The sequence below is a fragment of the Orcinus orca genome, chromosome 12 (assembly GCF_937001465.1).
Source record: "Orcinus orca chromosome 12, mOrcOrc1.1, whole genome shotgun sequence".
NCBI classification, from domain to species: domain Eukaryota; kingdom Metazoa; phylum Chordata; class Mammalia; order Artiodactyla; family Delphinidae; genus Orcinus; species Orcinus orca.
This window is the reverse complement of record NC_064570.1, coordinates 51,177,365-51,204,377: the sequence shown is the minus strand read 5'-3', so window position 1 is coordinate 51,204,377 and position 27,013 is coordinate 51,177,365. Positions and strand designations below refer to the sequence as shown.

At 38.4% G+C, this 27,013-nt stretch overlaps 1 protein-coding gene across 5 annotated transcripts in view; it reads right to left on the bottom strand.

Annotated features, from left to right (window-relative positions):
* The window catches only part of PDSS2 (decaprenyl diphosphate synthase subunit 2), a 261,892-nt gene that overhangs the window by 101,293 nt on the left and 133,586 nt on the right, over window positions 1–27,013 (bottom strand). For all 5 annotated transcript variants that reach the window (XM_004264759.2, XM_049695312.1, XM_033418732.2 and 2 more), the window contains one exon: window positions 8,961–9,159. In XM_004264759.2, the coding sequence (XP_004264807.1) occupies window positions 8,961–9,159 (199 nt within the window). The remainder of the gene's footprint in view (window positions 1–8,960; window positions 9,160–27,013) is intronic.

Genomic DNA, 27,013 nt, shown 5'->3' with positions numbered 1-27,013 from the left:
TAGTAATGAAGTAGTTAATCTGATATTCTAAACAGAGAAACTGTCCTTTAAAAACTAAAGATTGAACACAGACACAGTATAGTTTTGATGTTTACTGATATCTGACTGACCTGAACAAAGAACAAAGACGATTAAGCCACATGAATAACAAACAACTTAATGCATTTTCCAAAATTCTTAAAAACAAAGTTCCTTGGCATAGCCATACTTTCTAACAAACCCACTTTAATGTTTTCACAGTTTACAATATCAGAAATGACCTCAGGGTCAGGCATTTGTCAGTTAATGACCTGCTGGGCTAATGGCCTTCAGCTTTGCCTTGGGCACACAAGTCCTCCAGTAGGTCATTAGCTGCCAGAAAAGGGCTCTTCCCCAATCACTATTGCTAAATAAATAAAATTTGCTCCTGGGTTAAGGCCCTGTAAGCCAACTTTGGCTTAGAGTGAATTTTTTCGTTGAGTATTTACAACTCAGAGGAAAATGATGGAAATGCTAAAACCAAAGCTATATCAATAAAAGTAATGAAAAGCAGTCACGTGGATCCTTTTGGACGCTCTTAAATTTTCTTTTGCTTATGGTGTTCAAATTCAGTCTTAATTTAATATAGCAGGCACCAGATTACAAATGCACTGCATTTGGAATTTCATCTATAAGTAAATTTTTTTGGAGCTTATACTACATTTTCCTAAAATAAAAGGCTATAAACGATGGCTAGGTTCCCAGGGAAGCCCACAAAAGCTTAGTTAGCCCATAATATTAGAAATACCATATACTTGTAATTAAAAATAAGATTGAAAACCACAATCTTATAATACTTGCAACTAAACAAAATTGGAAAACAAAACTAAATAGGAAACATTTTTAAAATGATCTTTAAATGTTGATGGTTGCAGGGAAATTTGGTTTAATAAGAGAATAAGGGTAGAGACACTGGTTCTTTCCTATGCCTATCTCATTTCTAATTATAATTTTCCTTTTTCTTAACACAAGAGTATACCAAGCTTTACTCTGTGTTCTTCAACTCCAAGTTTCTTGGTTTATTTTTCCTCTTGAAAAAAGCAGAGAGAAGGCAAAATGGTGGATGGCAATTTTTCTTTTTTCTTTAAAAAAAAATTTTTTTTTTTTGGCAATTTTTCTGAAACAACAGGTAAAAGAAGAATGAAAATCTGGAGGAAAACAGCTGAAGAGGATGTGTATACATTTTGGAGACTGTCTAAGGTGAAATGAACTGAGTTGTGAACAGTAAGAGACAAAGAAAGGGGCACTGTGTACCAGTCTACTGGGTGAAGAAATGATGGTTGGAGAAGAGACTGGGGTCAGGTGGCTGAGGATGAAGAGGAAGTAATCAGCTGTTCATCTGCCTAGTACTTTGTAAACTCTGAACTCAGGAAATTCCTTGAGTAAAATCATTAGAAAGGCAAAAGAAGAGTACTGAATAACTCAAGCTGGAAAATACATTTTTTCTCTCTCTGGCTTTGGAGAAATAGCAATTTATGTCAGTGAAATTGGAGGGGAAAAAAAAGCTGGTTTAATTAATTTTACTTCTAGAAAGTGGGAAAAGGGATTTACAAAAATTGAGGTTGCCGAAGTATACAATGAGATTGCCATAATCAGTATGTTTCTACCTCTCATGGCCAACCACGGGGTGTGGTTCAACTGTACCCATGTCAGAGGGTGTATTTTTGTAGAACACAGACTTTTTTTTTTTTTTTTTTGCGGTACGCGGGCCTCTCACTGTTGTGGTCTCTCCCGTTGCAGAGCACAGGCTCCGGACGCGCAGGCTCAGCGGCCATGGCTCACGGGCCCAGCCGCTCCACGGCAGTGGGATCTTCCCAGACGGGGGCACGAACCCGTGTCCCCCGCATCGGCAGGCGGACTCTCAACCACTGCGCCACCAGGGAAGCCCAGTACACAGACTTTTTAAAAAATGGGTTTCTTTAAATGCCAGGCATATGGAAGAAATGCTTCTCTTGCTCTTTTTTTCGTCTTCAGGTTTCTGGTTTGACACAGACACTCAGAGAAGTGTCCATTTTGCATGATGGCATTTGACCTTCCTATGACAAAAAGATACTTCATTCCATTGTTTTATGGCACCACAAGGGTAAAGTTCAAGGTTTTAATGAGATAATACATTTTAAAAGAACATAATATTTTGCCTTTTTAAAAAATTGATTGATTTATTGATTTAAGGCTGTGTTGGGTCTCCGTTGCTGCGTGTGGGCTTTCTCTAGCTGCGGAGAGCGGGGGCTGCTCTTCATTGCGGTGTGCGGGCTTCTCATTGCAGTGGCTTCCCTTGTTGCAGGGCATGGGCTCTAGGCGCATGGGCTTCAATAGTTGGCGGCACGCAGGCTCAGTAGTTGTGGCTCGCGGGCTCTAGAGTGCAGGCTCAGTAGTTGTGGCACACAGGCTTAGTTGCTCTACGGCATGTGGGATCTTCCCAGACCAGGGCTTGAATCCAAGTCCCCTGCACTGGCAGGCATACTCTTAACCACTGCACCACCAGGGAAGTCCCTGTCTTCTTATTTCTAGCACACATCTCAAACATTTATCACTTTCACTTTAAATACAAGGAAGCAGACTCAGAATATAAATACAGTGTCTGTTTAATATGTGGCTATGTATGTGATAAGAAAAAAGCTGGAAAAATTATTTTGGGGATTTTGAAATTGTAATTTTATAATAGTATTTTGACTTCTCTGATATGGAGATAGTTTCCTTTATCGTTACAACATATGACACCCCACTTACGTTCTGCACATATTTACTCTAGTCATGAAAATCTACCCTCGACTGGGTCATATGAAGAAAAGAACATTAATCATGGGTGTCAAACTAAAGAGGATGAAAGCAATTAATTCAATAATTTCCACAGGTAAAATACTTATGACAAGACTGTAAACACACAAGGTCACAATAATGTCTATTTTAAATGAATATGACAGAGAAAAACTTAAATTTCATATGACATAGTATGTTTTTAGGTTTCACTTTTCAACATGAACTTGAAAGTAAACAATATAACAGATAAGAAAAACATCAAATAACCAATAGCAGCTGCTTTATTAAAATATATAGATGGTATAAAAGGAGATTTATATGCATAAATTGAGCATATTTATACAAACAAAATTATTCCTTGTAAACAACATATTTATGCCTTTTGGAAAACAAAGTTAACATAAGAGAATACATCAGTTATGCAAGGACTACATCTGTGCCACTGGTTATTTAGAAATATAAATCACTAATGCTTAATAGAATGGCTCCCAGGAGTGACATCATGACAATGTTCTGGGATGTTTAGACAAGACCCCAGAACTAACTAACTCACAGATGTATAATCATAGGTCCATTAAATGAAAATCACTACAAAGATTAAAAAAATAACATGGCGAATTAAATTCTTTAGATACTAGGGTCATCACTGTACATATAAAACACTATGTTTTTTTAAAAAATAGATGACAAATAATAATATGCACAGTCTTATTTACACTGTGGCTTAATCTTAAAATACAAATCCAGTCTACAAGTAAACACAGAGACGAGGGAAAAGCTCTAATGGTCAGCCAGATTTCTAAATTATAGTGCTTTTCCATGTTATGATTTTCCCCCAGTTATTCAGTGTGTCTCATTGATAGCTTGATGCTCAAACACTAAAATTTTAGATTCTGGCATGACCCCATCATTTCAGCATTCAGTGATGTTCTGCATGAACACAACATAGAGCAATTTATTTCAATGGAGTCAGGGAATTTACAGCTTAAAAAGAGGCATCTGAGGTCTCTTAGTTCAGGGTCTTTATGTAGTGAAGTACTAAAAAAAAAGTTGCCCTTAGGTCCGAAAATTGAAAATGAATGATAACTCAAGCATTAATTTTTAAACTCACTACTGAATTCAAAATCTTGTTAATTCACACGTACGTGACTACAGCTATAACAGTAAGAAGACAATTATCAGAGGATTAATATACCAATTTCTATACTTAGAGATATTTAAAAATCTAAGTGTTACCTAAGGCAATTACCTTGAAGACCCCTAATATCTTCAGGGAAAAGCCAAAGGGAGAATAATTGACTTTGCTAATTTTACCCTTGGCAATTATAAAACAGCTCTGAATTTCATATGACTGCAGAATACTTCATCTAATGGCCTGTCCCTGCAGAAGTACAGTGATAAACACATAATATAGAAATTCAGACAAGAATTCAGTAGCAAAAGAAAATGGGAAATTGGTAGAATGAGTAAGTCATAAAAAATTAAAGTTACTACAAATATGCTAATTTTAATTACAAAGTTAAATATACACCCTCAAAGAAAAAGCAGACAGTTACTGTGGAGAAACAGAAAACTATACACAACAATTCTGTGTTATGTTCTACCTGCTCCCTTATTTCTGTGGCCTCTATTTATGTTGCTATTGCCGACAATTTTTCTTTCTTATAAAAGAAAATTAAAACATCATTAAATAGAATCTAACTTTACCAAGATATTAACCATATGTAGAGAGCTTATTTATCGCCACCTCTTCTTCCCCTTCAAAATCCCCCTTTTAGTAGTTAGTAATTATACTTAAGCTTCTGGGAACTCATTTAATAAAATTATTCCTCTTCTGAGATAAAACTTTACTTTCCTTAAAAAAAATATTCTAAGGGGAATATTGCCATGTATTTAAATGAAAGGAACTGGCTCTGAATATGGGAGATTTGCTTTATCAAAGAAAATTCTTTGATAAAGCATTTTAGTTACCCCTTACAATCTACTCAGTTTAAAATACTGTTCACATGATTTGGAAATCATCTATTATGATTAAAAGAGGGCTACAAAAAGCCTAGATTTGTAGAAGATCAATTATGGACCCCTGGACATGGTAGTCAAGGTCTTTCACAAAAAGTGAGCCAGTGAAGCATCTTTTGAAATTGACCTTGTAGAGCCTTCAATGACCCTTTGAAGAACAATGTGCAAAAGATCCATGTTTTGGATGAACGGGGTTGTGTAGAATAAAGGCTTCAATTTAACACACAACTATCAAAGTCAGAAAAAAACATACCATGGTTTAAAAAGGAAAAAAATTCCTCACCAGACAAAGGTTGATAAAATGCAAATCTAAAGGTGCAAACCTGTGCACAGACCGTGAAGGTACAGGGCTCACTGGAGGGGAAGGGAATGCCTGATCATTCTTATTCCAAGGAGAAGCTTCAGGCTGAACCGTTGCTTGGATATTCTAAGCTTTTTTTGGGGGGTGGGGGGAGTAAATCAAGTAGTGCTACTGAAATCCAGTGCCTAATGGAGCAGATGGTGGAGGTCTTAGACTCTGGAACATTTATAGTGATGCTTCTGAATGCAAAACACCAGGAGTGGATTTCACCGGCTGTGAATCTGATTTGATTTTGATGGGAACAAAGCCTCCATTTTCTCTGAACTTGAACCACACTGAAAGAAAGAATGTGTGAATGATACAAGCTAGCTAAGAAAAAGGAACATATTAAATATTATTCCCATAAAGTGGTTAACACAAGTGAATACTTGTTTGTGTCATTATAGCATGTTAATAATATTTGTACTTAATATTTGTACCATCATCTTAACCTTATATAACATTTCATCAGAATAGCTTAAGTGAGTTAGATCTGATGATCAGAGCAAACAGATATAAATTTGTCTGAAGGCAATAAGCTTTTTTTTTTTTTCTTTTTTAATGGTAGGGGCCAGGCTGAGGGCTAATTACTGAAATGTGGACCTAGTTAGTATGTCCGTAACATCTCTTCCTCTCAGGTATGTGAGTCTAAACCATGAGTGGCCAGTGTGTGTGGCTAATCATCTGCATACCAGACCTGTACTTTCTGAGGCTTCCTCCTTCTCCAAGACCCAAAGTTCAACACAGACCATAGCAGGTATGGTGAAGAGGGAAGTTGGACAATGCAGTCAGAGAGTGGCTCCCAAGTCAACTGAGATTATTTATTATTCCATTTTATTTTTAATTTTTTTTTGCGGTACGTGGGCCTCTCACTGTTGTGGCCTCTCCCGTTGCGGAGCACAGGCTCCAGATGCGCAGGCTCAGCGGCCATGGCTCACGGGCCCAGCCATTCTGCGGCATGTGGTATCTTCCCGGACCGGGGCACGAACCCGTGTCCCCTGCATCGGCAGGCAGACTCTCAACCACTGTGCCACCAGGGAAGCCCCTATTATTCCATTTTATACGGCCAATTCATTTCTTTCTTTAGCTTCCTTTTCAGATGAATATAAACTATATATTAAAGGTACCATACTATTTTCTCCCTAAAACCAGCAGGTCTGTCTTATGAAAATATGTGCTAGCCAAAAGTGGGATGGGAAGGTAGGGCAGAATGCTACTTGTCTCCCAGTATCTATTCTCTGCATCTTGCGGATTTTTGGTTGGGCACATGGCAACCTCACAATCGTTTACATTTCTTAGTCTCCCTGACAGTTAGGTGTGACCATATCATTAAATTCTAGCCAATAGGATGTAAGCAGAAGGATTTCAAATAACTTCTGAGAAACGTCTTTAAAGTGGTGACACTATACAATTTATCATCTGAACTGGGCCATGTGAGAGTAAAAGGGAGTGCTAAAATAATTAAAATTTTGTACTTTTTGAAACTGGTATTTATTAACTAACAATTGATTTGATTATACTGGGGGACTTGTTAACTAGTTCTATTCAAAAACCATTTTCAAAAATAAAATTTCAAAAGAAATAAAAATAACATATATCCATGTACATTAAAATAAAATAAAAAAGAACTTCTTTATATTGATAATCTGAATATTAAAAAATAGTCAGTAGAATAATTATTCTTTGTACATATTCACATACTTTGTTTCTTAGCAATATCTGTCTCTAATATTGTGTCACTGGCATTTTTCTGAAGGATGTGTCTGTAAAAATATGGCATTTAAAAATAAAACTGCTAGCAATATTCTTCACAGTTGCATTTTATAATTAATTAATTTGAAATTACTGATATTTTAATTGATTCTTATTGGTAGACCATAATATTTTTAATTGAGAAAGATGCTCTTTCCACAGGTTCTGAGTTACTTGGTAAGCTCAGAGCAAATTTTCTAAATGGAAGAGACACTCAGTTCTAATTTTTTTTTTCACATTGAAAAGTGTAACTATTCCACCCCAAATATTTTCAAGGTACTGTCTTCTTGCTTCCTTCAGAGTACTTTCCTTTGACAAATATTTTTAAAAGGTAAAACTTGTCAAATAAATTGACTCTATGATTCTTTTGAATGTTTTGCCAAAATTAGATGCTGCAAAGTCTAGGCCTTCTCAATTTCATTTCATTCATGTATGTGTATAATTTATTAAAAATAGGAGCACCACCAAAAGATTCTTCCTGCAAGATGAAATATTCCCAATCAGAAGTACAGAATTGCAAATTTTAATCTTGTAGAGCATTTGAGTTCTTACCATTTATGTTGTTCAATTCCTTCTTCCCTTCTGTAGGGAAAAATTCCAATGGAAATTTTGTTTTCATTAATTGCAGTTCTATAAAAGCTTCGTTGGGTGTTTCAGTTGTTGAACACTTGATTTCAGATTTCCACTTGATTTTGAACAAAATGTCACCAAAACTTTGATGAGCCATTTATAACAAAGTTCAATACCATTGTTGGGTATAAAGATTTCTAAAATCTGATTGATGACAGGCAACAAAGAGAGAAGGCACATATTGTGGTGCTGAACTATATAGTTTTATACTCAATATCAGCTATATCCCCCAAATCTTGTAGTCCAGAGAGTCTGACTATAAAGATATTTGTAAATTTTTGTAACAATAGCTTCTATTTCAATTAGTAGAATGTTGATGTTTGTTTCGATGCAATTATGAATTATGGGTGTGCCTCAACCAGTTCCAAGTCCTCCATAGATTTCTCAAGATAGTAAGACGGTCATTTTTATCACAACACTGTATGTGTTTCACCTAAATTTGTACTTGTATTAATATTGTAAACTAACAATTTTATCTTTCATGTTCAACTTTTTTTTTAAAGTCTTTATTGAATTTATTACAATATTGCTTCTGTTTTACGTTTTGGTTTTTTGGCCGTGAGGCATGTGACATCTTAGCTCCCTGACCAGGGATTGAACCCACACCCCCTTCACTGGAAGGCGAAGTCTTAACCACTGGACCACCAGGGAAGTCCCTCATATTCAACTTTTTTTTTTTTTTTGTGGTACGTGGGCCTCTCACTGTTGTGGTCTCTCCCGTTGCGGAGCACAGGCTCCAGACGTGCAGGCTCAGCAGCCATGGCTCACGGGCCCAGCCGCTCCACGGCATGTGGGATCTTCCCGGACCGGGGCACAAACCCGTGTCCCCTGCATCGGCAGGTAGACTCTCAACCACTGCGCCACCAGGGAAGCCCAAGGAACTTCTTAAATAAACAATATTGCATCTAAATAATTGAATATTGTGCAACCATTAGAAAGTTTATGAAAAAAGTTAATGACATGGGAAAATGCCCACATCATATATGCCATGAGAGAAAACAGGCAGGATTAAAAAAAATCTTGCACATGTAAGTTCTCACTTATGTTACCCCCAAATCCACATATATAAATGTATGAATAAACAAACAAAAAAAGACTGAAAGGAAATACATGAAAATATTAACCAACAGTGATTATTTCTGGATAGTGAGATGATAGGTAATATTTATTTATATCTTTATATTGAATATTTAACACTACCCTATAATTAACAAATAATTCCATCTGTAATCAGAAAAAAATAGAAATTAATTTCAAAACTCTTTCCTAGCATTTACCAGTTTTAACTAGTGTTGACACTGCCATCATCGTCATTATCATCATCACAATTTTACTGAGCATCTATGTGTGGGGAGCTGAGGCAGCAGGGTGTCCAGACCTCTGTGGCTCCTGCAGTCAACCAAAGGCCATCCAGATACAAGCAAACCCTGCCCAGTTTTACCTTGGTGTTCTGAAGAAGAGCTAGTCCATTGCAGGCATTTGCTAGAAGAAAGTCTCCACTCAGGATAGCTATTTTATTTCCAAACTGCATGTCTTTCAGTGGCCCATCAGAAGATTGCAATTCATCTAAATTTACTATCCCACGATGTACAAGGAGAGCAGTATGGATAAGTTCTGTGATCTCTGCCAAACTTCTTTGACTAAAACATAAAGGTAAGACTTGTCTGAGTATAAAGAATACCAACTTATCACTAATGTCAGACTTCAGTTTTCAACAACAAAATATTTTATAGATTAGTGTCTCTTTTTTTAGATTATTCCTTTTTCATGAAGTTTTTTTCTATTGAGATATAATTGACATATAACATTACATTAGTTTCAGGTGTACAACATAATGATTTGGTATTTGTACATACAGTTGACCTTTGAACAACACGGAATTGAACTGTGTGAGTCCATTTACATGAGGATATTTTCAATAAATACTTAGGTATTATACAATCTGAGGTTGGTTGAATTTGCAGATGTGGAACCACAGATATGGAGGACCGGCTATGGGCCTTGAGCATCCGTGGATTTTGGTATCTGAAGTGGGTCCTGGAACCAATCCCCCGTGGATATCAAGGGAGGGCTGTATTGCAAAATGAACACCACCGTAAGCCTAGTTAACATCTGTCACCACATATAGTCACAAATTTTTTTTTCTTGTTATGAGAAGATCTACTGTCTTAGCAACTTACAAATACACAATACAGTATTATTAACCACAGTCACCATTTATGCATTATATCCCCAGTACATTATATCTTCATGGCTTTTCTTTTTAAAATAACTAGAAGTTCGTGCCTTTTGACCACCTTCACCCATTTTGTCTCCCTTCCTACCCTCCACCCGCCCCCCGACCCCAACCTCTGACAGCCACCAATCTGTTCTCTGTATCTATGAGTTGTTTTTGGTTTTGTTTTGTTTTTTTTATATCCCACATATAAGTGAAACCATACAGTATTTGTCTTTCTCTGACTTATTTCACTTAGCATTTTCAAGCTTCGTGGGGTTTCTTTTTGAAGGTTTCAAATGCACTTTTTTTCAATCATGCCATATTTTAATGGGTACATGGTACTTTTACTTGGCATCAATTATGAGTTGGTTTTGAAGCAATTCAGTATTATACCAGCTGGATGACTGATGATCACTGATCTCTCCATTCTTTGGGGTGACTCTGCTAGCAGGGGACAGGTTCCACAGTATTCCAATTTGTGTTGCTGCATATACCCATATAGCAACACAAAGTGGCCCCACTAGTATTACCAGTTTGTCATGGAAATCAGGTGTACGTTTCTGGTGTCTCTGCCTTGCCATTGTTAGCTGAATGCTTCAAACTCAGGGAAACATCATGAAGCTGAAGACAGAAACTGTGGCAAATGCAGCTGAGGGTTTGGTGTAACTTCATATCAAGCACCCTCGCAAAGACACTTGAATGAAGTTTTTATTAGAGGCCTTTCCACCAAGTAGTTTGTGATCCATAAGCAGATCCTGACACCTTTCTTCTCTCTACCATTCCCCATTCTCTATCCCACGAGTCACCAGGATTCCCCAGAGAGAAGCTGACCAGTAAGGGCCACCCTCTACAGTTCCACTTAGATACTTTGTCCTCAGTATAACTTTAAGATTTACGAGAATTCTTACTGGTATCTAATAAAACTCCAATTTGAGTGGGAATATAACTTGTGCCAGACATTAGGTTAAGCACTTTTATGCATTATTACTTTTAATCCTAAATGCAAAGCTGTGGGATTTACAGACATGAATAGAATGTGGTCTCTTCCTTCAAGGACCTTATCTTTCAGAACAAGAACCAAGATATATATCTACAGCAGTAATTAAAATAGAGAAGGCCCTTGAGGAGCTTATAGTATAGTGCTGTATCAGACAGGATTTCAAGAGATGTTTGTTTTCTTTTTTATACTTTTCTATAGTTTGTACCTTTTCTATAACAAAAGTATTACTTTTATAATCATAAAAAATTAACAATTACTATAAAATTTAAACCTCATAACCACCCTATGATAGGTATTACTAACCTCTTTTTATAGGTGAGAAAATTGATGTACACAGTTTAATGACTTGCCCAAAGGCACACAGTAATACAGAGCTAGAAATCCATTGAAATTTGTTACAAATGGCCCCATGTGAATCATGCCACTTCGTTTCCACGCTCCTGTGTAGTCCCCTCCACCCTAACTTTGGGCTTCACCATGTGACTTACTTTGGCCAAAAAGACATTAGCACACGTGACATAAGTAAAGCCTTCTAAGTGTTTATGCATTAAGGCTTGTCCAGTGCAGTCACACGAGTGACCCCAGAATGTAAGAAATAAAATGGCTGTTTCAAGTCACTAAATCTTAGGATAGTTTGCTATGAAGCAATAGCTATCTGATACAGAAACTGGTATATCTAGGAGTGGGTGCTGTTGCAAAAAAAGCCTAAAATATGTGTCAATGGCTTTCAGTCTGAATGTTTGGGGCTAGAGGTAAAGGCTGAAGAAATGGCAAAGTTTTAGTAGAATCTGGAAAGGCAGTGAGGAAACTGTTATTGGGGGATTGAGCAAAAACATATGGTGTTATAAGGTAGGGAAACAACTTGCAAAACTTTTATCTGTGGTAACCTGAAAGACAGAAAATATACCTAAATATTAAAAAGTAGGTAGTCAAAGTGGAGAGATCAGTGGAGGAAGCTGTAACAAAGGCCCAAGTAACAAAAGGGTTTGACCTAAAGGTCAAATTTAAGCATTTGACCTAGAATAACAGCCTTAGACAAGGAGACAAATAAATATAAAACAATCTAATAATAAATATAAGAGACTCTTCTCTAAAAAAAATGTAGTACTTGTTTAACAACTACAGTACAGTAATTACATAAAGATGCAATAAAATAAAGGAGCCAAAATACTTGGCATATACAAAACAAAAATTACGTTTCTGATTTACTCCCCTTGCTTCAAAAAAAAAAAAAAAAGTAAAAGAATATGTAAAAATGACCCCGTGTACATACTGTATCTGACTACAAATTGGGGGTGTAGGAGAAGATGAACCAGTGAGTTAAACAGCTTCTGAAAAGAGTAGATTCATGGTTTAGATTAAAACCTCACTACATCCCAAAGAAAATCACCAAGGATGGAGCCTTATAAGACTATTGAGAAGTTAACAGAAAACATTTTTGAAAAGGGAGCTAAAATTTAAAACTATCCTTTAAAAGAGTGACTAAAAGAAAGGAATAAAAATATATTTTATTAGTACCCTGCAAATGTATTCTAGCTTACGAAAAAGTTCGCTGCTACATTTCACAAAAATTGCACAATGAGATTATGAGCAAGTATAAAACTCAAGAAGGGTTAAGCACTGGATAAATCTCTCATGCAGTTCAGCTTGTGAAAGAAAGTAATAACCAGGGAAGCAGAAGTTGTAGGTGTTTTGAATTACCCTAAGGATGAAAATGAATGATTGGGAGCTTTTAATAAAGACATCTATAATCATAAAACTGCATTCATTAAACAAATGGCAATCTTTAAATGCCACATGGCCAGAAACAACAAAAACAGTGGTAATAATAAAAGTGAAAAACCATAATATGTACAGTACCCACCATTTGCAAAGAACTTTCACTTATATTATCTACTTGTGATTCTAATTACAGCAGGTCTGGGAGGTTAAAGACCTGGTCGGAACATTCAGTTTATAAAGGACAAAGCTGGAACTCAGAGTCACCTTGTCATAGTGACCAATGATAATTTAAAATGTTTATTTGCCTAATGAATAGCAAATGGTGGTAGGGGGCCAAAGTCACCAATGTTACCAAGATTGGTATATGCCCACCACAAACTTGTCCAATTTTCATCCTTAGTTCTAAGCACTACAGAAGAGAATATTTCTAGGAGAAAGTATATTATGACTAGACTTGACTCTTTTTGTTCATAGTAGCTAGGCAAAGTAATCAAGTTGTTTCCAAATCATTTGGTTAGAATCAAATCAAGTGATTTAACTCAATCAGGAACCTAGATAACAGTTCTACCTCTACCTATAACAGACAGGGCGTGGGCAAATCCCTTAAACTCTCAGGTCCTTGGTCTTCTGAACACTGAAAGGAGGGGAACTGGAGAAACAGTCTCTTCCAGTTCTAAGGTTCAGGGATTTGAGTCCTAAAATTTAAGATTCAGCTCTAAAATTCTAAGATTCGGGGATTAAAAAAAAATTACTTAGACTGGTAGTTAATAGTTAAAAAGAGACAAAATTATTGCTATTATTGGTACCTACTTTTCTACAAGAAATAGAAATGAACTGATTGGTCATCTTGAAATCTGTCCTGCAATTCCACTATCTAGTATGATGCTCTCAACTTCTAAGATTTTACCATTAGATAAACAACTTCAGGCCACATTACACAAGAGTTAATTTAGCATACAGCAGAGAAGCAGTGACAATATGAAAGAATCTGGGAATTTTTCCTTTTCATTATCTTATTCCTATTTTAGCCACCCAAAGCAATCTAGTAAACTTTCAATGTACTGGATTTTTAAAATTATCTTGTATAAAAGTCTTCATGCAATCTTATGTATATATGTTTTAGTACTTGGGTATTTTTCATGCTAAATCTTGATTGGAAAAGAGTCACAAATGAATACTGCTTATGTTAAGTAATCAGAGTAAGGAAGTAATTACTACATTGAATGTAACTCCGAGGATTAATCAATGTTTTTACACGAATTTTCACCAAATTACTTTCTTTCAGTTATATGTTAAACAACTTAACCTGCTTTGATCCATATTCTTCCAACCATTCTCCAATTTTTTTAGCATCCTAAGCTTTAGAAATAAGATGGCAGACATTGCTAGTTACCTCTTCACTCTCTCCTTCCTCACTACTAACATACCTGTAGTTATAGCCGGAGAGACAATGTACTCATTTAAAAATACTCACCTCCTCGAGATCCCTTGAGGCTAGAGGGGATTGTGTAGCAGTCTGGCCAATGAATGTAAGCAGAGGTCCACTAGGTGGAGTTTCTGAGAAATCTACTGAGTTTCTGATATAAGAGAACAGATTCAGATGGCATGCCTTTGGCATTTTGAGCTTACCTCGTCCTCCCGTTTGGTTATGGCCCAGCTGCCTGGGGGCACAATAGAAACTTTAAGGATCCTAAGAGGGCCCCCAACCTAAGGATGGTAGAGCAGGAAGAAATGAGAAGCCTGGACCCCTGATGACTTCTTAGGGCTGCACCAGCTCTGACATGCCCATCTCTACACTTCTTGTTATCTGAGACAAATAAACACTGCATTCCTTTAAGCTACTGTTTGCTGGAGTCAAACTCCTAAAAGATATGGTCAATAAAAACTATACCACAGGGGCTTCCCTGGTGGCGCAGTGGTTAGGAACCCACCTGTCAATGGAGGGGACATGGGTTCGAGCCCTGGTCTGGGAAGATCCCACATGCCACGGAGCAACTAACTGAGCCTGCACTCTAGAGCCCGCAAGCCACGACTACTGAAGCCTGTGTGCCACAACTACTGAAGCCCACATGCCTAGAGCCCATGCTTTGTAACAAGAGAAGCCACCACAATGAGAAGCCTGTGCACTGCAACGAAGAGTAGCCCCCGCTCACCACAAATGGAGAAAGCCTGTGTGGAGCAACAAAGACAAAACAAAACAAAACAAACAAGCAATGAAGACAAGACAAAACAAAACAAACAAACAGCTATACCACAAAAATGGTAAAGAAGACATTTTACGTTCATATTTCTGCACTCTGGTTTTATTCACCTAATATTATCTCTTGGAGATAGTTCCACATTATTTACAAATAAAGGATCGCCTAGTTCTCTTTAACATCTCTTCAGAGGTCCATTGTATAGATGTGCCATACTTTTGCTGCTATACGGTGAATGATAAATTTTTGTTTAAACAATTTTTAAGAATCAGCCCATGCGTCACTTCTCTGAAGTCTTCCCTCATTTCCCCAAAGTTAACTCCTTCTGCCCTTGAAAGCCTTCGAACATAGCTCAGTCATTTGTTGTACTATGTTGTAATTATTACTTTTTAAAAAATTAATTATTTTGTTTATTTATTTGTTTTTGGGCTGTGTTGGGTCTTCACTACTGTGTGAGGGCTTTCTCTAGTTGCAGCGAGCGGGGGCCACTCTTCATCGTGGTGTGCGTGCCTCTCACTGTCGCGGCCTCTCGTTGCAGAGCACAGGCTCCAGATGCGCAGGCTCTGTAGTTGTGGTTCACAGGCCTAGTTGCTCCGTGGCATGTGGGATCTTCCCAGACCAGGGCTCGAACCCGTGTCCCCTGCATTGGCAGGCAGATTCTCAACCACTGTGCCACCAGGGAAGCCCCTGTAATTATTTCGTTAGCCATATTTCTTCCTGCTCTCTCTCTCCCTCACAACACTGTAAATGATACTATCCTATTTCCCTAGCCTGCCTATAAACATTTGTTAAACGAATAGCTCTTTACTTAGCAATCAATTTTATAAAGGTAGAGGGAACAGCTATCACTCTGAGTTTCAAAAGGTGAGGAATGATATAAACTAAAAAGTCAGATTTATAGAATCAGAGTTGGAAATGACCCATAGGTCAATTAAGCTCAATTAGCCCCTTCCAGGGATGAGTAATCACAAATTACACAGGAGCCAGGTCTGCCGATGAACAGTTTTAATTATCAGAAATTGTTCCTAATATTAACTTGAAATTTCTTAAAATGTTTTACATGTTTAAGTTGGTGTTAAAATAATACAAGAGTCAATAGTGTTTCACCACACAGGCAAAGGAGATAAAAGATAATATAGTCTTCTTTCTCTTTCTTTCTTATTCTTTCTTTTTTTCCCCTCCTTCCTTCTTTGCTTTCCTTTTTAAAGATGCATTTCTTGAAAACACTTTTTATTTTGGGAATTTTCAAACATAACAAAAGTAGAAAATATAGCATAAAGAACCTCTGTGGACCCTAATCTTGTTTTAGATACACCTTTCACTCTCCTTCCAGATTTTCTTCCTTCCAGATTATTTTGAAGCAAATGTCAGACATCATGTTATTTCATCTGAAAATACTTCAAATATCCTATTTTTTAAAATGCCTAACAGCAGAAATGGCTCCCACTTACTAAATTACTTTAAGCCAATTAGTTACTGTATGCCAAGCAAGTTTATATAATTTTGCAAGCATAATAATAATTCAATTAACAGATTAATAAATAAAATAATGTAAAACTCACAGCAGCTCTCTGAGGTAAGCATTATCTCTATTGTATAGAAGGAAGCTGGGTGGGCAGGCTAAGTAACTTGCTCAAGTCTAGCTGGTAAACTGCAGAGCTGGAGTTGAAGCCCAGGGTTCTCTGATTCTAAAACCCAAAACACAAAATATACAAAATTCCGGGTGTTTCTGAAAGTATTAAAATGGTAGGCAAGAGTCATTTATTTAAAATCATTTTACTTGAGCCCTAAAAGGTTTTTTTTTTTAAGTTGGAAAATTGACTTTTATGTTCACGTGGGAAGAATAAATTTGAAAATTACAAAGAAAATTTTGGAAGAGGCCTGTCATTCTAGATTTTAAAACTTATTATGAAGCTATTGCAATTTTTAAAAGAATAGTGATATCACAAGAACAAACTAATAGATTAGTGGAATGAACTCCAGAAAGAGATCCAAATATATTTGGAAAATTATTTATGATAAAGATAACACTTCAAATTGTTAGGGAAAAAAATGGAATATTCTTACAAAAACTGTTGGGGCAACTGGCTATCGATTAAAGGAAAAAAAATAATGAAGTTAGATACTTACTGTACTCCGAGGATAAAAATATATTTAGCTGGATCAAATATATAAATGTGAAAAACGAAACTATAACTTTAGGAAAACATTCTTAGGACCCTGGGCTGAGGAAGCCTTGCAAAATAAAATGGGAAGTCATGAAGTCATAAAGAAAATAATGGATAAAATTGAGTGAAATATACAAAAATGTTTATATAATAAAATATAGGCTGATTTGAAATAACAGATTTGAAATAACATATTTGCAACACATACAACAGACAGAAGATTATATTCAAAATACGTGTGGAGCTTGTCCAAGCTGGACAAGAAATTAATAAGAAAAAGATAAACAGCGCAAGAGCAAAATGGGAAAGGAAATGAAGAGGTAATTCCAAAAGAAACACAAATGGTCAAAAACCATATAAAATGACGCTTAACTAATAATTTGGAAAAGGAGTATTATAATAATAATGAGATAATATTTTTAGTACATTAGCTTTGCAAAAATGAAAAGATTAGAAATGAGGCAAGCAGGAAGATGAAGAAACAATGAAGTCCACCACTTTGCTCCTTTGTTCAAAACCCTCCAATGGCTCCCCATCTCACTCAGGGTAAAAGCCAAACTTCCAACAATGGATTCCAAGGCCCAACACAATCTGCCCCTGCTCCTCTAACCCCTTAACTCTCTGACTTCATTTGCTACTCTCTTCCCCCTTGCTCACTCTCCTCCAGCTACATTAGCTTCCTTGGTGTTCCCTGAACAAGCCAAGCCTGTTCCTACCACAGGGCCTTTGTCCCTTCCTCTGTCTGGACTAATCTGCCCCTATATATTTGCGAGGTTTCGTTACTTGCTTCCTTCAGGTCCCTTCAAAGTGCACCTGATCAGGAGGGCCTTCTCTGACTACTCCACTTACAAGAGCAACCTTCCCCTTCCTGCCGGCACTCTATATCTCTACTTCCTGCTTTTTTTTCCCCTCCATAGCACTTATTGTCATCTGACACACTAGTTATTTCATCTGTGTTTTGCTTCTCTGTCCAGGGTCCCATAGAAAGAAAGTTCCAAAAGAGCAAAGAATGGAGAAAGTAGAGGGGAAAGCTGATATGAGCAATAGAGTTCCTAAAATACACTTCAAAAATACCAAAGTATCAAAAATACTAAGATAGCAATAATAAAAAGGAAAAGTATATGCTTTTAACGCCAGGTGAAAGAAACTTTCATGGTGATAACTTTGTCAAATATTACTTTTTAATAAGTAACTAGGCCCAAAGTCCTAAGACATTTATTCAATTCATTGTAAAAATTACAGAAACATAGTGATTCTCCTATTTTGTCACTTACTCGCATAGATATCTTTGAATTTTAGGTTTGCCACGACCACAGCATTCAAAACTAATCTTGCTTCATTCCTTCATTTGGCAATGAGAATTGTGATTTTAAAAACAGTGACTAAACCCAAAATCTCAAAGCTGTAGGTTGCAGTAATGGTAACTTCCAAATAGAGATCAAGTCACAGATTCAAGGGCTGAAACATTGCCCAGGTCTTACTTCCAGCTCTGACCACACACACTAAGCAATCACTCAAAAGGACTAAGGACTCTGCATCTCTTTTAGGAAAGCTCACCTGACATTCTAAGTTAGAATATATAGAAAAGAGGCAGAAAGCAAGAAGTCTTTGCATCTGGTCTCATTCAAAGAGATTAGATATCCAAGCAATGTTAGAATCTTGCCATGCCATGAAAACACACGGTCTGGAAGTGAGGGGGAAGAAAAGACAAAAAAAACCCAGAGAAGTCCCGACAGTTCAGTATTGATGGATTCTGTAATTAGTTCCCTCTATACCTGCCAACCAATCTACAGAGAGGTGAGCTGCCTTCAGTGGTGGTATTCATACTTGAGAAAGCAGAGGATGTTGGGACTCAGCAAGGAATCACAATAGTTATTACTAGAAATTAGCCAAACAAAACAAAATTTGTGGGACTTCCCTAGTGGCACAGTGATTAAGAATGTGCCTGCTGGGAAGAACTTCAAGATGGCGGAGGAGTAAGACATGGAGATCACCTTCCTCCCCACAAAAACATCAGAAATACATTTACATGTGGACCAACTCCTACAGAACACCTACTGAATGCTGGTGGAAGACCTCAGACATCCCAAAAGGCAGGAACTCCCCCACGTACCTGGGTAGGGCAAAAGGAGAAAGAAAAAACAGACAAAAGAATAGGGACGGGGCCTGCACCTCAGGGAGGAAGCTGTGAAGGAGGAAAATTTTCTGCACACTAGGAAGCCCCTTCACTGCTGGATATGGGGGGTGGCAGGGGGGAAGCTTCAGAGCCACAGAGGAGAGCGCAGCAACAGGGGTGCGGAGGGCAAAGCGGAGAGATCCCCACACAGAGGATCGGTGTCGACCAGCACTCACCAGCCCGAGAGGCTTGTCTGCTCACCCGCCAGGGCGGGCGGAGGCTGGGAGCTGAGGCTCGGGCTTCGGAGGTCGGATCCCAGGGAGAGGACTGGGGTTGGCAGCGTGAACACAGCTTGAAGGGGGCTAGTGCACCATGGCCAACCGGGAGGGAGTCCGGGGAAAAGTCTGGAGCTGCCGAAGAGTCAAGAGACCATTGTTTCTGGGTGTGCGAGGAGAGGGGATTCAGAGCACCGCCTAAACGAGCTCCAGAGACAGGCGTGAGCTGTGACTATCAGCGCGGACCCCAGAGACGGGCATGGGACGCTAAGGCTGCTATTGTCGCCACCAAGAAGCCTGTGTGCGAGCACAGGTCACTCTCCACACCTCCCCTCCCGGGAGCCCGTGCAGCCCGCCACTGCCAGGGTCCCGTGATCCAAGGACAACTTCCCCTGGAGAACACACGGCGTGCCTCAGGCTGCTGCAACATCATCCTGGCCTCTGCCGCCACAGGCTGACCACACATTCCATACACCTCCCTCCCGCCGGCCTGAGTGAGCCAGAGCCCCCTAATCAGCTGCTACTTCAACCCCGTCCTGTCTGGGCCATGAATAAATGCCCTCAGGAGACCTACACCCAGAGGCGGGGGTAATCCGAAGCTGAACCCCAGGAGCTGAGCGAACAAAGAAGAGAAAGGGAAATCTCTCCCAGCAGCCTCGGGGGCAGCGGATTAAATCTCCACAATCAACCTGATGTACGCTGCATCTGTGGAATACCTGAATAGACAACAAATCATCCCAAAATTGAGGCGGTAGACTTTGGGAGCAACTGTAGACTTGGGGTTTGCTGTATGCGACTGACTGGTTTCTGGTTTTATGTTTATTCTTAGTTTAGTATTTAGAGTTTATTATCATTGGTGGATTTGTTTATTGATTTGGTTGCTCTCTTCCTTTTTTTATATATATAGATATATACATACATTTTTCCATTTTCTCTTTTTGTGAGTGTGTATGTGTATGCTTCTTTGTGTGATTTTGTCTGTATAGCTTTGCTTTTACCATCTGTCCTAGGGTTCTGTCTCTCCGTTTTTTTTGTTTTTGTTTTTTTTTTTTTTGCGGTACGCAGGCCTCTCACTGCTGTGGCCTCTCCCGTTGCGGAGCACAGGTTCCGGATGCGCAGGCTCAGCGGCCATGGCTCACGGGCCCAGCTACTCTGTGGCATGTGGCATCTTCCTGGACCGGGGCACAAACCCGTGTCCCCTGCATTGGCAGGCAGACTCTTAACCACTGCGCCACCAGGGAAGCCCCGTTTTTTTTTTTTCGTATAGTTCTTAGCACTTGTTATCATTGGTGGATTTGTTTTTTGGTTTGGTTGCTCTCTTCTTTCTTTCTTTTTCTTTTTTACTTTTTAAAATTTTTAATAATTTTAAACTTTATTTATTTATTACTTTAATAACTTTATTTCTTCTTATTTTATTTTTTTCTCCCTTTTCTTCTGAGCCATGTGGCTGACAGGGTCTTGGCGCTCAGGTCGGGTGTCAGGCCTGTGCCTCTGAGGTGGGAGAGCCGAATTCAGGACATTGGTCCACCAGACACCTCCCAGCTCCACGTAATATCAAATGGCGAAAGCTCTCGGACAGATCTCCATCTCAACACTGAGACCCAGCTCCACTCAATGACCAGCAAGCTACAGTGCTGGACACCCTATGCCAAGCAACTAGCAAGACAGGAACAGAACCCCAACCATTAGCAGAGAGGCTGCCTAAAATCATATAAGGTCACAGACACCCCAAAATACCACCAGATGCGGTCCTGCCCCCCAGCAAGACAAGATCCAGCCTCATCCACCAGAGCACAGGCACTAGTCCCCTCCACCAAGAAGCCTACACAGCTCACTGAACCAACCTTAGCCACTGGGGACAGACACCAAAAACAATGGGAACTACGAACCTGCAGCCTGTGCAGAGGAGACCCCAAACACAGTAAGATAAGCAAAATGAGAAGACAGAGAAACACACAGCAGATGAAGGAGCAAGGTAAAAACCCACCAGACCAAACAAATGAAGAGGAGAAACATGCCAAGACACATATTAATCAAACTATCAAAAAATTAAATACAAAGAAAAAAATATTAAAAGCAGCAAGGGAAAAATAACATACAAAAGAATCCCCATAAGGTTAACAGCTGATTTTCAGCAGAAACTCTGCAAGCCACAAGGGAGTGGCAAGACATATTTAAAGTGATGAAAGGGAAAAACCTACAACCAAGATTACTCTACCCAGCAAGGATCTCATTCAGATTCAACAGAGAAATTAAAACCTTTACACACAAGCAAAAGCTAAGAGAATTCAGCACCACCAAACCAGCTTTACAACAAAGGCTAAAGGAACTTCTCTAGGCAGGAAACACAAGAGAAGGAAAAGACCTACAAAAACAAACTGAAACAATTAATAAAATGGTAATAGGAACATATATATTGATAATTACCTTAAATGTAAATGGATTAAATGCTCCCACCAAAAGACACAGATTGGCTGAATGGATGCAAAAACAAGACCTGTATATATGCTGTCTACAAGAGACCCACTTCAGACTTAGGGACACATACAGACAGAAAGTGAGGGGATGGAAAAAGATATTCCACGCAAATGGAAATCAAAAGAAAGCTGGAGTACCAATTCTCATATCAGACAAAATAGACTTTAAAATAAAAACTACTATAAGAGACAAAGAAGGACACTACATAATGATCAAGGGATCAATCCAAGAAGAATATATAACAATTGTAAATATTTATGCACCCAACATAGGAGCACCTCAATATATAAGGCAAATGCTAACAGCCATAAAAGGGGGAAACTGACATTAACACAATCATAGTAGGGGACTTTAACACCCCACTTTCACCAATGGACTGATTATCCAAAATGAAAATAGACAAGGAAACACAAGCTTTAAATGACACATTAAACAAGATGGGCTTAATTGATATTTATAGGACATTCCATCCAAAAACAACAGAATACACTTTCTTCTCAAATGCTCATGGAACATTCTCCAAGATCATATCGTCGGTCACAAATCAATCCCTGATAAGTTTAAGAAAACTGACACTGTATCAAGTATCTTTTCTGACCACAATGCTATGAGACTAAATATGAATTACAGGAAAAAATCTGTAAAAAATACAAACACATGGATGCTAAACAATACACCACTTAATAACCAAGAGATCACTGAAGAAATCAAAGAGGAAATCAAAAAATAGGTAGAAACAAATGACAGTGAAAACATGACGACCCAAAACCTATGGGATGCAGCAAAAGCAGTTCTAAGAGGGAAGTTTATAGCAATACAATCCGACAACAAGAAACAAGAAACAACTCAAGTAAACAACCTAAACTTACACCTAAAGCAATTAGAGAAAGGAGAACAAAAAAACCCCGAAGTTAGCAGAAGGAAAGAAATCATAAAGATCAGAGCAGAAATAAATGAAAAAGAAATGAAGTAAATGATAGCAAAGATCAATAAAACTAAAACCTGGTTCTTTGAGAAGATAAACAAAATTGATAAACCATTAGCCAGACTCATCAAGAAAAAAAGGGAGAAGACTCAGATCAATAGAATTTGAAATGAAAAAGGAGAAATAACAACTGACACTGCAGAAATACAAAGGATCATGAGAGATTACTACAAGCAACTATATGCCAATAAAATGGACAACCTGGAAGAAATGGACACATTCTTAGAAAAGCACAACCTTCCGAGACTGAACCAGGAAGAAACAGAAAATATAAACAGACCAATCACAAGCACTGAAATTGAGACTGTGATTAACAATCTTCCAACAAACAAAAGCCAAGGACCAGATGGCTTCGCAGGCGAATTCTATCAAACATTTAGAGAAGAGCTGACACCGATTCTTCTCAAACTCTTCCAAAATATAGCAGAGGGAGGAACACTCCCAAACTCATTCTATGAGGCCACCATCCATGATACCAAACCATGATACCAAAACCGGACAAGGATGCCACAAAGAAAGAAAACTACAGGTCAATATCACTGATGAACATAGATGCAAAAGTCCTCAACAAAATACTAGCAAACAGAATCCAGCAGCATATTAAAAGGACCATACACCATGATCAAGTGGGGTTCCAGCAGCACATTAAAAGGACCATACACCATGATCAAGTGGGGTTTATCCCAGCAATGCAAGGATTCTTCAGTATTCGCAAATCAATCCATGTGATACACCATATTAACAAATTCAAGGAGAAAAACCATGTTATCATCTCAATAGATGCAGAAAAAGCTTTCGACAAAACTCAACACTCATTTATGATAAAAACCCTCCAAAAAGTAGGCATAGAGGGAACTTACCTCAATGTAATAAAGGCCATATATGACAAACCCATAGCCAACATCGTTCTCAATGGTGAAAAACTGAAAAACTCTTTCCTCTAAGATCAGGAACAAGACAAGGTTGTCCACTCTCACCACTATTATTCAACATAGTTTTGGGAGTTGTAGCCACAGGAATCAGAGAAGAAAAAGAAATAAAAGGAATCCAAATCAGAAAAGAAGAAGTAAAGCTGTCACTGTTGGCAGATGACACGATACTATACATAGAGAATCCTAAAGATGCTACCAGAAAACTACTAGAGCTAATCAATGAATTTGGTAAAGTAGCAGGATACAGAATTAATGCACAGAAATCTCTGGCATTCCTATACACTAATGATGAAGAATCTGAAAGTGAAATTAAGAAAACACTCCCATTTACCACTGCAACAAAAAGAATAAAATACCTGGGAATAAACCTACCTAAGGAGACAAAAGACCTGTATGCAGAAAACTATAAGACACTGATGAAGGAAATTAAAGATGATAAAAACATGTAGAGAGATATACCATGTTCTTGGATTGGAAGAATCAACATTGTGAAAATGACTCTACTACCCAAAGCAATCTACAGATTCAATGCAATCCCTATCAAACTGCCAATGGCATTTTTCACAGAACTAGAACAAAAAATTTCACAATTTGTATGGAAACACAAAAGACCCCAAATAGCCAAAGCAATCTTGAGAAAGAAAAACGGAGCTGGAGGAATCAGGCTCCCGGACTTCAGACTATACTACAAAGCTACAGTAATCAAGACAGTATGATACTGGCAAAAAAACAGAAATATAGATCAATGGAACAGGATAGAAATCCCAGAGATAAACCCATGCACATATGGTCACCTTATTTTTGATAAAGGAGGCAAGAATACACAATGGAGAAAAGATAGCCTCTTCAATAAGTGGTGCTGGGAAAACTGGACAGTGACATGTAAAAGAATGAAATTAGAACATCCCCTAACACCACACACAAAAATAAACTCAAAATGGATTAGAGACCTAAATGTAAGGCCAGACACTATAAAACTCTTAGAGGAAAACATAGGCAGAATACTCTGTGACATACTTCACAGCAAGATCCTTTTTGAGCGACCTCCTAGAGAAATGGAAATAAAAACAAAAATAAACAAATGGGACCTAATGAAACTTAAAAGCTTTTGCAAAGCAAAGGAAACCATAAATAAGACAAAAAGACAATCCTCAGAATGGGAGAAAATATTTGCAAATGAAGCAACTGACAGAGGATTAATCTCCAAAATTTACAAGCAGCTCATGCAGCTCAATATCAAAAAAACAAACAACCCAATCCAAAAATGGGCAGAAGACCTAAATAGACATTTCTCCAAAGAAGATATACAGATTGCCAAAAAATACATGAAAGGATTTTCAACATCACTAATCATTAGAGAAATGCAAATCAACACTACAATGAGGTTTCACCTCACACCAGTCAGAATGGCCATCATCAAAAAATCTACAAACAATAAATGCTGGAGAGGGTGTGGAGAAAAGGGAACCCTCTTGCACTGTTGGTGGGAAAGTAAATTGACACAGCCAGCATGGAGAACAGTATGGAGTTTCCTTAAAAATCTAAAAATAGAACTACCATATGAGCCAGCAATCCCACTCCTGGGCATATACCCTGAGAAAGCCATAATTCAAAAAGAGTCATGTACCACAATGTTCACTGCAGCTCTATTTACAATAGCCAGGACATGGAAGCAACCTAAGTGTCTATCGACAGATGAATGGATAAAGAAAATATGGCACATATATACAGTGGAATATTACTCAGCCATAAAAAGAAATGAAATTGAGTTATTCGTAGTGAGGTGGATGGACCTAGAGACTGTCATACAGAGTGAAGTAACTCAGAAAGAGAAAAATAAATACCATATGCTAACACATATATATGGAATCTAAAAAAAAAAAAAAAGTGGTTCTGAAGAACCTAGGGGCAGGACAGGAATAAAGATGCAGACATAGAGAATGGACTTGAGGACACGGGGAGAGGGAAGGGTAAGCTGGGACGAAGTGAGAGAGTGTCATGGACAAATATACACTACCAAATATAAAATAGATAGCTAGTGGGAAGCAGTCGCATAGCCCAGGGAGATCAGCTCGGTGCTTTGTGACCACCTAGAGGGGTGGGATAGGGAGGGTGGAGGGAGACGCAAGAGGGAGGAGATATGGGGATATATGTATATGTATAGCTGATTCACTTTGTTATAAAGCAGAAACTCACACACCATTGTAAAGCAATTATACTCCAATAAAGATGTTTAAAAAACAAATCTGCCTGCCAATCAATGCAGGGGACACTGGTTCGATCCCTGGTCCAGGAAGATGCTACATGCTGCAGAGCACCTAAGCCCATGCGCCACAAGTACTGAGGCTGCGCTCTAGAGCCCGTGTGCTGCAACTACTGTCCCCTGCATTGGCAGGTGGATTCTTAATCACCGCACCACCAGGGAAGTCCCTAAAAACATTTTAAGAAACATTATTCTGAATAACTAGACACTACTTGACACTGTCAACACATAATTATCCTGCTGGTTAACTAGATGCTTTTTATGAGGAGAGGTAGCTAACTAAGTATGTGGTTTCTGGAAACAGTTTAAGCTGGGCTGTTTTCTGCCAGAGAAGCAAAGGGCAAACCTTGCTAGGCCTCCTTATCTAGGTCTCTAAAAGTACTTTTTGTTTGGGTATCACAAAAGGGGTTAAAAATACTTGAGACTACCAAAAAAGCCTAATAAGACATCTGGGTGCTGTGGCTGTCACTGTCAGGGCAGCCTCGGAGGGAATGCCCGTATCAGTTCAGTTTATCAGATGGACAGCTGATCAACATTAAACAGATTTGCTCTGGGCAGACTGAGCTGAGCTTCCTGACATGAATTCCAATGAGAGCCCTCTGCACTCTACCACTGAGCTCTGACATTTTTTACTGTTACAGCTCCCTGGACATATGGGAATCCCTAGTGATGAGCACATAAAGCTGCCTCTAACTCAAGTGACGGCTCATTTCCCCCAGTTGAAGGCAGACATTAATATCCTGAGGAGATCAGACCCGCCTCTCTGACCCCCATCTACCGAAGCAAAACGACTGTCCTATTTCTTCATTTAATAAGCTTTTAATAAAGAAAAGCAAAACCCCCTCTCTGACTGCAGCACAGTTCTACATGAAAAGGTTATACAAATACATCTGATTCTGTGTCAAAGTTTCCAAAATACCTGTCCCCCTCCCCACTGGAGTGTAGATTCTGTCACTTGCCCTCCCACAGTGCTCATTCTTTCTGCTGCAGTACAGGAGTTTGGTTCTCTGCTCCGATAATTATGAGCTGTCGCTACATTATGGCAGGTGGAGGATTAAAGAACTGATTACAAAGAGCACGCTGGTGTTTACATTTTCATTACAAACCTCTTTCTTCGAAGGTTCATCATTTAGCTATGA